Below are 15,286 nucleotides of genomic sequence, written 5' to 3' on the forward strand. Positions count from 1 at the left end.
TTCAAATAGGCAGAGATCTTCGCCATATCTGCTAAATTAGACACTTTAAGTATCCATTCTTCCAAAGTAGGCAACAAATTTTTCTTCCAATATTGCCCAATACCCAACAAAAATAATTGTGGAGTAAACTTAATCTTTTTCTTAAAAATCTTTTGAATATTCCACCAAATGTTAATCCAAAAAGCTTTAATATCTTTACAAGTCCACCAAATGTGAAAATAGGTTGCATCTAGGTTTCCACATCTCCAACATTTAGGCTGTAAATTCGGATACATGCGGGACAACTTTTGGGGATCCAAATGCCATCTATAAAACATTTTATAAAAATTTTCTCTCAAATTTTGCACTTGAGTAAATTTTACATTTCCAACCCAAATTGTCTCCCATGTATCCAATAAAATCGGCTCTTGAATATTTTGCGCCCATTTGATCATACGATCTTTAACCAACTCTGTTTCAGAATCCAATTCTATTAAGACATTATAAATTCTTTTTATATGAGCTCGACTTTGATCTTTAATCTGTTTTACCAAATTCACATCCTCTCAAGTAATTCCAACCTTTTGATCTATACTCCACCTCAATAACAATTGGTTATAATAAAACCAAGAATATACAATATTTTCTTGCTTCAACTCAGTTAAAGGCTTTAATTGCCAATGCTGCCCAACCAAACTAAGTAATTCCTTATAAGAAATCTTATCCAAATTTACTCCCCTAGATACTCCCTCAATCATGTGTCCTAGAATCCCCCAAATTGGGATTTTATAATTTAACCTATAGTAATATTTCTTCCAGACACGCAACAAGGCACTTCTCAAAATATGGGTTTTAAAAACCTGATCAACCTTTTTATTATAAATTAAATATGCGTGCCATCCATATAATAAATCCCATCCCTCAAGAGGAAGAATATTTTTATTTGTTAAGTTGAGCCAATCACTAATCAACGTTAAAGCCAATGCATCATAGTACAATTTTAAATTAGGTGCCTTCAATCCACCTCTTTCCCGTATATCCTGCATAATTTTGAATTTAACTCTTGGCTTTTTCCCTGCCCAAATAAACTTATTAATCCCCTTCTGCCATTCCTCCAGATTAGCATCTTTTTTCAAAATAGGTATCATTTGAAATAAAAAAAGAAACTTTGGAAGTATATTCATTTTAACTGCCGAAATTCTTCCCAACAAAGATAATTATAATTTTTTCCAATTATTTAAATCTTTTTTTTCACTTTTATCCATAATGTCTCATAGTTATTTTTATACAATTTAGCATTAGAAGCTGTTAAATAAACTCCTAAATATTTAACCTTTTTCACTATTTCGAAACCTGTTAATCTAACCATGATGTCCTTTTCCTTCATAGACATATTTTTCAATAATATTTTAGTCTTATTATTATTTACCTTAAAACCTGAAACCTTCCCATACTGGGTTAAAATTTCAACCAGATCTCTAACTGAATCTGTCGGTTGAGATAATGTCACAACCAAATCATCAGCAAAAGCTCTCTATCTATAATCACTCTTATTTATTTTTATTCCCTTTATTCTGGGTGACTCCCGAATTTTAATAAGTAAAATCTCCATTGTTAAAACAAATAACAATGGGGATAAAGGACATCCCTGTCTTGTACCCTTTTCAATTTTAAACACTTCTGTTAAACCTCCATTAACTATAATTTGTGCAGATTGTTGTTGATATATTGCCTTAACGGCAAGTAAAAATTTATCCCCAAAATTCATTTCCTCTACTACTCTGAATAAAAATTTCCAGTCTAATTGATCAAAAGCTTTTTCAGCATCTAAAAAAATCAAAGCAGCAGAGATTTGATTGTTCTTATCCAAATACTCAATTAGGTTAACAATTTGTCTAACATTGTATTTCATATATCTTCCAGATATAAATCCAGATTGGTCACTATGAACCAATTGCTTCAAAACTCGCATTAATCTATTTGCCAATATTTTTGAAAAAAATTTATAATCTGTATTCAAAAGAGATATAGGTCTATAATTTTGGGGCTGGGTCAAATCTTGATCCTCCTTCGGAATCAATGATATAAAAGCCCTTCTCCATGATGGAGGTACCTCTGCTCCTGACAGAATATTATTAAAAAGTTCCTTCAATGGTTCTATAATTTCTTCAGATAACATTTTATAATAAATTGCTGTTAATCCATCTGTACCTGGAGCCTTACCAACTTTCAGTTGTTTAATTGCCCAAATAATCTCATCAGAAGTAATTAAACCATTAATCTCATCTCTTTGATCAGTAGTAAGTTTAGGAAAATGTGATTCCTGTAAATACTTTTCTATATCTGAAACTTGTTTGTTTTCACTAGCATATAACTTTGAATAAAAATCTAAAAAACTCTTTTTAATCAAATTTTGTTGATAAACTTCTTTACCTTTATAATTTATTTTTTCTATAATCCTAGATTTCTGTTTCTTTCGTAGTTGGTAAGCCAACCACCTACCAGGTTTATTTGCATTACAAAATGTATTATGTTGCATATACCTCAAATTAATTGCAATCTGATCAGCTATTAACATGTTAAATTTCTCCTTAAGCAAACTAATAGAAGCCTTTAAATTACTGTCCAATGGATTTAATATAAGAGCCTTTTCCTTAAATTCAATCTCTGCTTCCAACTCTTTACATTTCTGCATCTGTTTACATCTATGCATATTGTTCATATAAATCAAGACCACTCTCATATAAGCTTTACTAGCATCCCATACCATTGGCACCGAAGTACCCTTATGCATATTCAAAAGAAAAAAATTCCTTTAAATAATCTCTACATCTCTGTAAATTCCCCTCATATCTTAAATAAATTTTCATTCAATCTCCAAGTCCTTCTGTTCCCATCTTCAGTAGATAACTCCATCCATACAGGACTATGGTCCGATAATATTCTTGGGAATATCTTGACATTCTTCACCCTAGAAAAGAGATCATTAGTAATTAAAAAAAAGTTGATTCTGGAGTACGACTGATGCCTGTCCAAAAAAAAAAGTGAAGTCTCTTTCTTCCATATTCTGTTCACGCAAAATCTCTCTAAGTTCCAAATCCTCCTTCAAATCCAAAAAAAGCTTTAGGTAATTTTGCATGATTAGGAGATTTAAAAGAACCCTTCTTATCTTTAACTGAGTCTAAAACACCATTCCAATCTCCCATCATAATTACTGATTTGTAATCCAATTGAGTTATTTTCTGAAATATCATCTTATAAAAATATTTTTGTTGCTGATAAGGAGCATATAATCCAATGACAAGACTTCTCTTGCCATTTAATATTAAGTCGATAATAACATATCTTCCTTGTGGATCAGAATTAATTAACTTCAGTGATAAGTCTTTGCTCACATAAATAACTACTCCTGCTTTTTTCTGTGGAGCAGAGGCTGTGAAATGTACTCCCAGCCGAGAGTTAATCAAATATTTTTCATCCTTTAAAGTAATATGAGTCTCTTGCAAACATATAACATCATTCTTATGTTGTTTCAAATAGTAAAATACTTTCTTTCTTTTCTGTGATGAATTCAAACCATTAACATTCCATGTCAGGAACTTTGCCATATCTAATGGCTTGAAGCCTTTGGAACACTGCATCTAAATCTGCAGTTGAAGACTTCTTTGGTCTTGTTCCTCCCACTGGCTCAGAGGTAGCAACCTGTGTAGTGACTCCAGCATCTACCTTTTGTTGTTCTTTTTCTCTACATTTATGGGCTGCACGAGTCATTCTCTGTTCCCTTGGTTCTTCTCTTATCTCCAAACACTGTTGCATTGATTCAACCAACAACTCTTCTCCTGTTGGTGACATTGCTCCTGCAGCCAACTGACCTTCATTTCTTCTAGATCTTGGAGATGGTGGTGCACCTGCCTTCAGAACAGAAACGTAAAAATCTCTTGCTTTTAAAATTGTGTTTAACCTATAACGTGTTCCGAGATAGTTCACCACTATACCAACAGGTACATCCGATCTAAATTGAATCTGACACTTCTTAAGCTCCTCAGCCAAAAAAGCAAAATCCTTTCTTCTTCTCAAAATTTGTGAAGATACTTCTTTTAAAATTATAACATCTTATGCTGCAATTTGAAATCTTTGATTGTAAAAAGCCTGTATAATTTCATTGCGAAGTGATCTTCTAGAAAAGTAAATAACCACATCTCTTGGTAAATTTCTCTGCTTCGCAATCCACGAATTAACTCTAAAGATTTTTTCAATATCTCTCAACGTTTCTTCAATTCCACAACCCAAAATGGATGCCAATTCTGCAGCAATTTCTTCTTTCAAATTCTCTTTCACATTCTCCTTCAACTCTTTTATTCTCAAAGCAAACTCCATGTCCCTATATTGTGACATTACAATTTCATTCTCTGCTGCCTCCACATTATTTTCAACTCTTTCAACTCTTTCTTCCAATCTTTCAGCATTTCCAGCCACCTCACCCTATCATCCAGCCTTTCTACATGGGCCGCAAGCCCCTTAAGAGCCAACAGAATATCTTCCCTCATCTCATGATTTTTCTCCTCCAAAAGCTCTTCTGTCTCAGATCTGATCTTTTGTATAGCTTTCTCCAAAGAATCCTGAACCACATTCTGTATATCTTTAAGTGTGAATGCTGGAGGTGGGGAGGGTGGTGGAGACTTTGACTTAGTTTGCTGTGTAGTCTGTGTTACTGGAGAGGAAATTGAAACTTTAGGCAGAGAAGAAATTCCAGGGTGTTTTGAAGCCATTTTAAGAAAAAGGAAAAAAAAGAGATAAAGAAAAAAGAGAAGAAAAATGCCAGTTCTTATAGCAAGATAAAATAAAGGAGTAATAAAAACAACTCCCCCATAAAAAAGAAGCAGAATCAGTTATTTTGGAAACTTTGTTGCCAAGTAAAAATGAAAGTCCTCAAACAAAGAAGCAAAATTCCTCCGCCATTTTTCTTTTCACTCCAATCATTAAAATAGTAACTGAAGAAGACAATATTTCTTCATGGAGTTAAAGTTAAAATTCAATCCAATTCTGATCCTCCTGAACAGCTCCATCTGCTTTAAAATTTATTTACAGTCCTTCTTATGTAGCAGATGTGGAAGCAGCATCTGGCTTCGTTCTCCTTTGGAGAACAAAGGCATCTTGGGGATGCAGAGTTGATCCAGACTCCAAAGGAGTTCTCACCCTTTGTCTCCCCAAAAAAAAAATCTCTGGGAGACAAGAGGAGCTCAACTTCTATCTGGAAAAAAAACCTCACTTTCCTCCCTTTGGCCGGGAGGAAAGTTCCGAGCCTCAAAACAGCTGATCATCGCTGTCATCCAGCTCTTACACAATCCCGAGACGGGCGGCTAAGAAAAAAGCTGCTATTGGTGCAGCAGAACACCACCGGAACATGTTCTCTAATCTTCTTTGGTACCTGTTTTAGAGTTTGTATTTCTCCACCCTTGTAAATCATTGGATCCTCTCTTGTGATTTTATAGATTATGTCCCTCACCTTTTTCTTAGCAAATCTAATATGTACTTCTCATGGAAGTCTATTGCGTCTTGCATAGTTTGTATGAATTCTATACACCTCATCAATCTCTATCAAAATATCTTGTTTATCCCTTTGTAGGGCCTCGGCAATCAAATCCCCCCCCACGATAGCACCCAAATCCTCTTCCTTCTCCTCTACCACATTTTGAAAACATAGGTAAAATGCCGCCCTATCCATTTCTAGATGGATAATCTATTCCTCCATTTTTTTTGTTAGTTGCCATCATTTCTGTATCTAATATATCAACTTTTTTCACTTTATCCAACCCCACTTCTACTGTCTGGATTCTTACTTCATTTTTTTCGATCGTTTGTTGAATCATTTGAATTCTAGTATCCAATTTATTCATATCCCCTCTCATTTCTACATGATTTTTGGATATTGTCTCCTGCATTTTTAGCATTGTTTCTTGAATAGTAAGAAGTGTTGTCTGCATGGTTTGCATATTAGCTATTACGCTCTGTTTTTCTGTGCCAAACATTCCTTCCAGTATTCTTTGACTAGGTGGAGATGAAGGTGTCAGTGTTAGACTTGACACAGTTTTTTTCCTGTCCTCAGTGTTGCCATGGTTATCACTTACTTCTCTAATATTTTCTATCCCTCTATTTAGCCAACAGTTTATTTAACTTTGTTTTGATTCTAAACTTCTAGTTTTTCTTTTCCCTTCCTCAACTCCTCTGAGACTTCCTCCACTACCACAGTTTCCCCACTCTTTGAGATATCTTTCATGTTTCCCCTTTTCCCTAAAACTTACTGCTGCCAAGTTTTTTATTAATTTTTTTTCCTTCTGATACATTATTTTGAAAATGCTTTCCCATGGATGACAGATGTGGATGAATGTGAAGAATTTGGGGCTACGGCTTGTGGCATATGGCAATGCCAGAACACCTTGGGTTCATTCCACTGCATTATGGGATGTCCTCCCGGCTTCCATCGCACACCATTTGGTGAATGCATTGGTAGGTGCTGTTGGGAAAACTCTGGGGTGTGTAAAAGTCAATGAAGACCCTGTGTAGAGCAGAATTCCACCTTAGAAAGGAGAAACATTTTTACATTATAGAGATAAAAATACTATCTGACTATGGTCTCAATTGTCTGGGGATTTTCTCTTCTTTTAACAAAATGGATATTATTTTGCTCTTCCTGTTAGGCAGTTTATTAAACAGGTATGTCTCCCATAGATGAAATAGGCATGAAAGTCCCCAGAATGGAAAGCAGCTTGATGGAAATGATTCATAACTTTCTTTTTCCTATTTATTGCTACCAATTCATATGGCAGAAGACAGTGTAAATACTTCCATCCCTAATGTTATTCTTAGTTCCATATTTGCTCCATATTTAGCCTACGATCAAAGACTAAAATACCAGTATAACACAATCAAATAAAAGCAAAATAGGATATTAACACAATAGAAAACCAAACAGGCAATAAAGTGGGAAATGAGCTATATCTGAAGCAGTAACTCAATTCATAAATGTTTTTCAGCATTGAACTTATGGCAATCACAATCAATCAAAATCTGGCAACCTTCCTAGATATTACTGTAGACCAATATAAAATACTAGCACAGCAAAACTTGAGATATTGTCTTGATTGTCCAGCCCAACTAAGGGCATAAACAGAATGGAATCTTATTAAACCTCTCCTCTAAAACTATGGATGACAAAATATTTAGGTCTAGACAATGAGAATGTTTATTTATGTGAGACAGAAGGTATGTTGAAAAATTAAGTGAAATGTGTATTATAGAGTCCATTATAATAACATTACTTCTATATTTCTGTAAGTCCAAATTCTAAAGTGATTCTCTCAGGACCTGGTATCATCAAGAAAGGGGAAAGAGATTGCAATAATTTAAATCCAAGACTACGCATTTCTTCCAAGGAGAAATACATCTATCTACAATAATTGTATTAAGATTCCTTCTGTTAATATTGGCTGAATCTCAAATAAACCTCTGCAGAAGGAGAGTCAGATTACAAAACCAGATAGTAATCAGTGCACATTGAGAGACTGTAACATTGCTCTTAAGAATTTGGATTGGGTTACTTCTCTTACAAGTATACACAGAGCACAAAGTTCAGCACCTCAGATCTAAATGCTTTCCCTTTCAGGTCCTTAATGCGCCATATTTTCTTTTTTCTCTCTGAATTGTCACTTTCTGATACTGGTAATACTGAAGTTATGTTAAAATACATTCATGACATTGTTTCTCATTTCTGCATAGTATTTTTATATGAATTAAAGATATCAGTATGAGTCTTGCTAGCATGTGTCTGAAATGAAGCAAAATAAGGTTTGCCTCGCTTAGAAAAGCCTGTGTACTGATTTGCTGATCTATCTATTATGCAGATATTGATGAATGTGCCAATGAGAGCCTATGTGGAAGCCATGGTTTCTGTGACAACACTGTTGGGTCATTCCATTGCCTGTGTGACCGTGGCTACACAAATTCCCCTTCAAGCCATGATTGCATTGGTAAGAGTCGTTCAGCCTTCACAATGCCTCCTTATGCAGGATTCAGGCACCTTTCCAACTTGTTTATCAAGCTTATGATCTTGAGGAAAATCCTTTAAAATTAAAATTGGGTTTGTGTGTAAAAATTAACATTGGGTTTTTGTGTGTTTGTGGTTATTAATTGTATTTGAAATTCCACCTTCCCAATTCTCAAGTTCTTTGTGAATGAAGCCTTATACTGTAAGGATAGGACTGAAAAAAAAAAATGAAATGCCCAGACGAATCTTTAAATCTAGGTCTTTTTGTAAAGAAATACTAGTTTTGATTGTAGCATAATCTGAAGCATCCTTGGTACTCTCTGTGCTTGCTTATTTTCTTGCAGATGTTTCATTACCCTAACTAGGTAACATCAGCAGTGCTAGTAAGGAGTACTGTTTGCAGTCTGTTTATATCATGGGTGTCAAACTCACCACGTCACATGACGTGTCATGATGCATTGTTGACTTTTTTTGCATTGCCAGAGCTGGGGTGCAACTGGCCCACGGGCCAGCAGTTTGACACCCCTGGTTTATATTCTGGTATCTTGCCTGTCTGGGTGGGTTGGGGAGGTCTTTGGTTGGGTTGTGGCTCTTGATTGGGTATTGCTTACTTGATTGTTGGTCTGAGGGTGACCTTGGAGTTAATCTATGTTGATCTAAGTGCTGATTACTGGTGGAGAAGTACTGGAGTCTTTTCCTCTTTTGGACTGGTTGATTGTCTCTTTTGCATAATCTGAGGCTTAAGAATTTGTAATAAAAGCCAGGCTAAAGAGGCAGTTTCTTGGAGAAAAACAGTGTAGTTCAGAGGAACGCTGGAACCTAGAGCTGGAAGGATGTTGGAGATCATCTAATTTAACCCTTTTTGATCAAGAAATCAACAAGTACAACTTTGATAGAAAGTCATGGATCTTTTCTCAGCTATTTTATCCCTAGAGATCATATTTCTGTACTAAGAACCTAACCAGTAGAATTATTGATTGTATCCCATGAGCTACAGCAGAATCGAGAAATTAACTCCTTAGGTAAGAAACAGGGATGATGAATCCAGAAAGCATTGAATTTAGCAGGCATATTGATAAACTTTATTATGATTCTTGCAGATGTAAATGAATGTGAGCTGATGATTGCAGTATGTGGTACTGCACTTTGTGAAAATGTAGAAGGAGCCTTCTTGTGCCTGTGTCCAAGTGACCATGAGGAGTATGATACAGAAACTGGGGAATGTCGCCCCCGATCAGGCATAGGTAAGGGTTTAGTGAACAATATCCTGCAAATAGAAATTGGAGATACAATTCTTGCAAGTAGAATCCAAGTTCTTCTTATTGGTCTGGGTCAGGGTCTGCAACCTTGATAACTTTAAGACTTGTGGACTTCAGCTCCCAGAATTCCTCAGCCAGCATAGCAGAAGTCCACAAGTCTTAAAGTTGTCAAGGTTGCAAACCCTGGTCTGGGTAAAGGAAAGAATTGTGGGCTCCATGATGCTCTCTGACCTAGCTGGTTTTCTTGTAGACATTTCATTACCAAACTAAGTAACATCATCAGTATGTAGAAAGTATTGTCTAAAATTCTTAATATTTTCCAACATCAGAGAGTGCTTGATCTCATTCACCATAACCTGAATTTTTTATATATATACAACCAATCTATGAAATATAATTCCATGGGGATATTTAACCAATCATCTTTTGGTCCAGAGAGGAAAAAAACCTGGGAGCATATTAAATCCCATTTGTGAAAGCAAGATTTGAAAACAGCTAACAATTAACATATAAATGTATAATGACATAGAGGTTGCATTTGAGTGGTTTTCTTCCTGCTCCAAAATGTAGTCTTCAAATAAATGGTCTTAATATGAGATTTTTGTAATCCCTGATTTGGCATTAGTAATATGATGTCCAACTCCATGTAATATTTTGGGAAAGTAGAGTTAATTGTACTGTAAAATGGGCTTTGCTGACAATATTGATTGCAACTCTTTAAAAAAGCATGCTCTGATGAGAGCGTTCAAGCACATACAGCCATTAAAGATTATTTTAAAGTAATACAAAACATAGACTCTTTAAAATTGTATTGTGGGAATCAGCTAACCTTTCCACCATAACCAATCATTTATAATTTGGAGACAAATTCCTATTTACAGATAAAGAATATAATGCAGACAAAACTGATTTGTGTTATATTTGCATTTGGAAAGACAAACACAATTAAGCTATTTGGAGTTTGTGAAATATACTTTACATTACTAAATTAATAATGTAATAAAGTCTAGAGGATGGTTTGCTCTGACAGATTGCTTTCATCAGATAATTTCCAGATGTGTGCCTGTTTGTCCAGCGAATGTTATCAATGTGACTCTGTCACATAAATTATATATTTTAATCTCATCTCAGGGGAACCTGGAAGGCCTGTACCTTTACATCCAGATAGTGCAGAGCGTAAGGAATGCTATTATTACATCACTGATGTCCCATTGTGTGACAGTGTCTTAGCCAATAACACCACAAAGGAGGAATGCTGTTGCACAGAAGGAGCAGCCTGGGGCGATAATTGTGAAACTTATCTGTGCCCAGTCATTGGCTCAGGTATATTGCATTATTGTTTAAGTAATAAACAAGTGAACAACAAAAAAGGTACTTCCTAAATGCTTGTTTGCTCTGAATGTATGTATAGGTATATGTTTTTTTCTTCTTCTGTTCATTCGTCTCTGATTCTCAAAGACTGCCTGGACAAGTCCCTGCAGTTTCCTTGCCAAGGTTTTTTCAGAAGTGATTTTTCCATTTCTTCCTTCCTAGAGCTGAGAAAAAAAAAGACTGGCCCAGGGTCACCCAGCTAGCTTTGTGCCCAGGATTAGAATTCACAATTTCCAGTTTCTAGCTTGATTCCTTAACCACTACACCAAACTGGCTCTCGTGTGTTTATGTATATATATGTGTGTAGACAGCATGTATATGGTTGTATGTGCATAAGCATAGCTATAAAGCTGTCCAAGTCAGGCCTGAATATTGAGTGACTAGAGTACATAATCTGCTTTTTCCAGGATCCTCTAGAGCAGTGGTTCTCAACTTGTGGGTCGGGACCCCATTTGGGGTCGAACGACCATTTCACGGGGGTCGCCAAACAAGGCTGTCCGCCATTTTTTTCCCCTTTTCTTTGGCCATGCCCCTGGCACCCAGTGATGTATAAGTGGTTGGGGGTCACCACAACATGGGGAACTGTATTATGGGGTCGCGGCATTAGAAAGGTTGAGAACCACTGCTCTAGAGCTCTAACCTGACCATTTTCTTTATAAACTTCCCCAAGACGGGAAGATTGGAAACTAAATAAAACTTGTCCAGATTTTTGTCTGTTGAATCAAGTCATGGCCTCTTAAGGAGATGGAAGATAATCATCTCTTTAAAAGCAGAAATCCATTCACCATTGCATAAACCCAACTACATAAGAAATAATACAGAGATGCCAAAATCTTAATGTTCTTATATAAATCAATGGTTTCTCCACTTCTGGAATATTGTGTGCAGTTCTGGACATTGCACTTCAAAAAGGATAACACAGGGCTAGAGAAAGATCAGAAGAGGGCAGCTAAGATAATCAAAGGGCTGGAACAGCTCCCCTATCAGGAAACATTACAGCATTTTGGATTTTTTAATCTAGAAAAGAGGTGTATGACAGGGTACATGATTGAGATACACAAAATTATACATGGTGTGGATAACGTGAACAAGAAGTTTCCTTTCCTGAAATATTACAACCACAGATCATTCAATGAAATTGAATCCTGGAAGAATCAAGGCAGGCAAAAATATTTTTTTTAAATGTGTAACTCAGCTTTGGAACTGACTACCACAAGATGTAGTGCTGGTTACCAGCTTGGCTGGCTTCAAAAAAAAAGGGTTGGATCAGTACACGGAAGTCAGGAGGATCAATGTTATTAGCCTTGATAGCAGAATAACTGCTCTGAAGGCCATCTGCTGGAGGATTAATGGGCTTCTTTGTGCAGTTGGTTGGCTATATGAAAACAGACTGATTGATTAGATGGGCCAGGGGTATGATCCAGCTGGGTTGGGATCTGCTTATGTTCTTCATGTTATCTCCTGGAGACTTTAATCAACCAGGATGGAAAGGGATCTAAGACACAGGAAGCCAACTGCACAGCTTCAGGGATACTGGACAGTTCATAGGGCTAATAGATTCAGACTCTTCTTAGGTAACTGGGTAAGACCATGCCTCAGGCAGTGCCGTAGGACCTGTGCAGTCAGATTCAGATTCTAAGTGAATCTGAGCGACTGTATCTTATTGATGCCTACAATAGTCCTCTCAACACCCACCAAGTGGTCCCTTGGCCCCTCTTTACCAGGAGAGTCAAGGTTACCCAGAGCACCTGATCTTAGGTATATCATGATCAAGATTATCTCAGTTATATGATATAGTAGTGCTTCTTATATGTTTTCCCTTTTTTTGTGTTTGGTTTAATTATAATTGTTCTTTGTCAATTTTTTTGGCAGTAGAATATATTGATATTTGTCCCAGTGGGAAGGGCTATATTCCTGTAGAAGGAACACTGATTTTTGGACAGACATCTTATACAGGTACCTCTAATTTTAACAAATCAATAGCCATTTGAAGCTCAAACTGAATGGGAGGGGTGGCTTATATTTTAGAATAAATATTTCATTTATTCATGTGTTAATATCCATAATCAGCTTTATGCATGATATAAGCAATTATTATAACACAATAAACAATTCTCATGTTGAATTATGACTTTGCTACAGCTACAAAAACTTCAGAGAAATGCCAGTGATCAAACAGTAAATTCAGGTCACTTCACAGTGATGTAAATCAGTGAGCTTTTCTGTATGTACATATTTCTTTTACTATCCAGAATTGACTTTAACAGGCAGAGCTTTGCTGCAAACGGAAAAGTTTCTCACCAGAGATTTTAGTGTGAAAAGAGCATTCTAGAAATCTTTCCCTCCCTTCCTCCCTCCCCTCCTCTCATTGAGTTTTTTTTCCCCATAGATGCCAATGAATGTGAAATGTTTGGCTCTGAGGTCTGTCGTAATGGACATTGTGTGAACACAGTTCCTGGATACACTTGCTTCTGCCATGTTGGATATTTCTATTACTCCGGTCGGTTTGAATGTGTTGGTGAGAATCCTCTTCCTGCTTGTTTGACCTACTTGACCTCCTTTGTAAAAGGCACCCTGTGCCATTTGTAGGGAATGATACATTTGCTGAAAAACATGGCCCAGGGTGAGCAAGAGGCCATACAAAATATAAACTATTAACTTGATGAGGAAAACATCATTTGAGTGTCCTATATGTGAGGGGAAAGATCAATTTTTACATCTGTTTGAGTGAATTCTCTGCTGTGATCATAGATCTTGATGAGTGTGAAAATGAAGAGATCTGTGCAAATGGCAAATGTCTGAACACAGCTGGTTCTTATCACTGCTTCTGTAGCCTTCCCCTGGTTCTGGATGTAATCCACAATCGCTGTGTCAACGTTTCCAACAGTGCAGGTAAGATTCCTCTGGATAATACTGTATATAAAATTATCTCTATAAACATAGTTCTGATAGAACCCTGTGAATGTAAGGTTTGTTCTTGAGTTTAAAACGGCAAAATCAAATAGAGATGAGATTAGAACACATTATAAAACATGAGAGCCAGCTGTAGTGCTATGGTAATTTATACAGGAATACCAGTGACAAAGATTAAATTTACCATGAATGTTACACTTAGAGAAAACTGACATAAGATGTTTTATATTGGTATATTACTTGAGTACTGGTTGCTTAAATAAATAACTCATTTTCTAAAAAGTTTTATAAATAATCAGGTCAGATTATTTTTTTGATATTTGGTAGCAATGTTACAAAGCCCAACAATGCTGAAAAGTGATTTATTAATTTAAATAAATTTTAAAGGTTGAATTTTCAGCTAGCTGGTTTTGTGTTAAATCCTACAAAACCATACATTCTTGCAAAGCATATTGAGTTGGCTTTCAATATGAAACTAGCTACCAGGATACTTTAGGTCTTTTATTAGAAAGCACATATGACTTCCTATATAAAAGAATAGCAAATTAAGGTGTGGGATTATGCATCAATCTCTAGAAATAACTTCATAAATCTGATATAGAATTTAATTCATCTTGGAAACTATTTATGGATTACAATTCTACATCTGAAGGTTGGGCTTCCCTTAACATAAGGTTTAACTATCTAGACTTTTATCTGATTTGTTAAATAAGGACAGAAATCTTGGACTAGACAATGAAAAAATTGATTTCTCATTCTCTTTTAGGATTCATATTATTTATTAATTTGTAAATATCTGTTTGATTTTAATTATGTTATGAAGTCTTAATATCTTGATACAAGATATTTTAATATGTAGCACTTTAATGTTGCTTCACAATTTTCATTTAATATTACTCTGCTTGTAAATCTCTTTTCTCTTTTCTTTTTAATTAAAAAAATTCTTCTAAAATAAATGAAGCACCAAAATAGGAAACTTACTGTAGTTTAAAACTATGTCTCTCATTGATTGACCTTGGGCCCATTAGCATCTGTCAACCTTATCTACTTCACAGGATTGTTGTGAAAAGGGGATAAGGAAAAATAATGTTGGAAAAGAGAAGTAAGCAACCCACATGCTCAAGGACTTAGACTAGAGAATGTGGCACCTGACCCAAGTATCTGAAAACATAGATGGCACTGAGAAAGTGTGCAGGGAGATGTTTTCCTTTGTTTTTTTCAAAACACCAGAACCAGGCATTATCCAATGAAGTAAATTGAAAGGAGGTTGAGATAAAGAATGCACTTCATCACAAGTGTATAATTAATTTGTAAATTTAGTACCAGAAGGTGTGATGGCCACTGACTTGAATGGTTTTACAAAAAGATTAAATAATGAGGGGTCCTTGGCACTCTCTGAGCGTGCTTGCTTTCTTGCAGATGTTTCACTATCCTAACTAGGTAATGTCATCAATGCTAGTAAGAAGTGCTGTTTGCTGTCAGTTTATATTCTGAAGTCTTGCCTGTCTGGGTGGGTGGGGGCGGTCTTAGGGATTCTTTGGTTGGGTTGTTTACTACTGGCTCTTCGGCAGTTTCTTAGTTGGGGTATTGCTTACTTGACTGTTGGTCTGAAGTTGACCTTGGAGTTAATCTATACATGCATCAACATGCATCGAATAGGTCTAACAATGGATATTTAGCAATTTCTGCACTAATTATTTATATCCCCTTCTAGAGTCAT

At 35.8% G+C, this 15,286-nt stretch overlaps 1 protein-coding gene across 3 annotated transcripts in view; it reads left to right on the forward strand.

Annotated features, from left to right (window-relative positions):
• The window catches only part of LTBP2 (latent transforming growth factor beta binding protein 2), a 134,894-nt gene that overhangs the window by 109,547 nt on the left and 10,061 nt on the right, over positions 1-15,286 (forward strand). The window contains exons 23-29 of one of the 3 annotated variants that reach the window (XM_039351740.1): positions 6,355-6,486; positions 7,881-8,006; positions 9,124-9,267; positions 10,414-10,605; positions 12,526-12,609; positions 13,043-13,171; positions 13,405-13,545. In XM_039351740.1, coding sequence (XP_039207674.1) covers positions 6,355-6,486; positions 7,881-8,006; positions 9,124-9,267; positions 10,414-10,605; positions 12,526-12,609; positions 13,043-13,171; positions 13,405-13,545 — 948 coding nt within the window. The remainder of the gene's footprint in view (positions 1-6,354; positions 6,487-7,880; positions 8,007-9,123; positions 9,268-10,413; positions 10,606-12,525; positions 12,610-13,042; positions 13,172-13,404; positions 13,546-15,286) is intronic. The other 2 variants (XM_039351741.1, XM_039351742.1) reach the window with 2 other exon arrangements.

Source organism: Crotalus tigris, unplaced genomic scaffold (genome assembly GCF_016545835.1).
Source record: "Crotalus tigris isolate CLP2741 ecotype Arizona unplaced genomic scaffold, ASM1654583v1 scf7180000018371.15429387391:27106975, whole genome shotgun sequence".
Taxonomy (NCBI): Eukaryota; Metazoa; Chordata; class Lepidosauria; order Squamata; family Viperidae; genus Crotalus; species Crotalus tigris.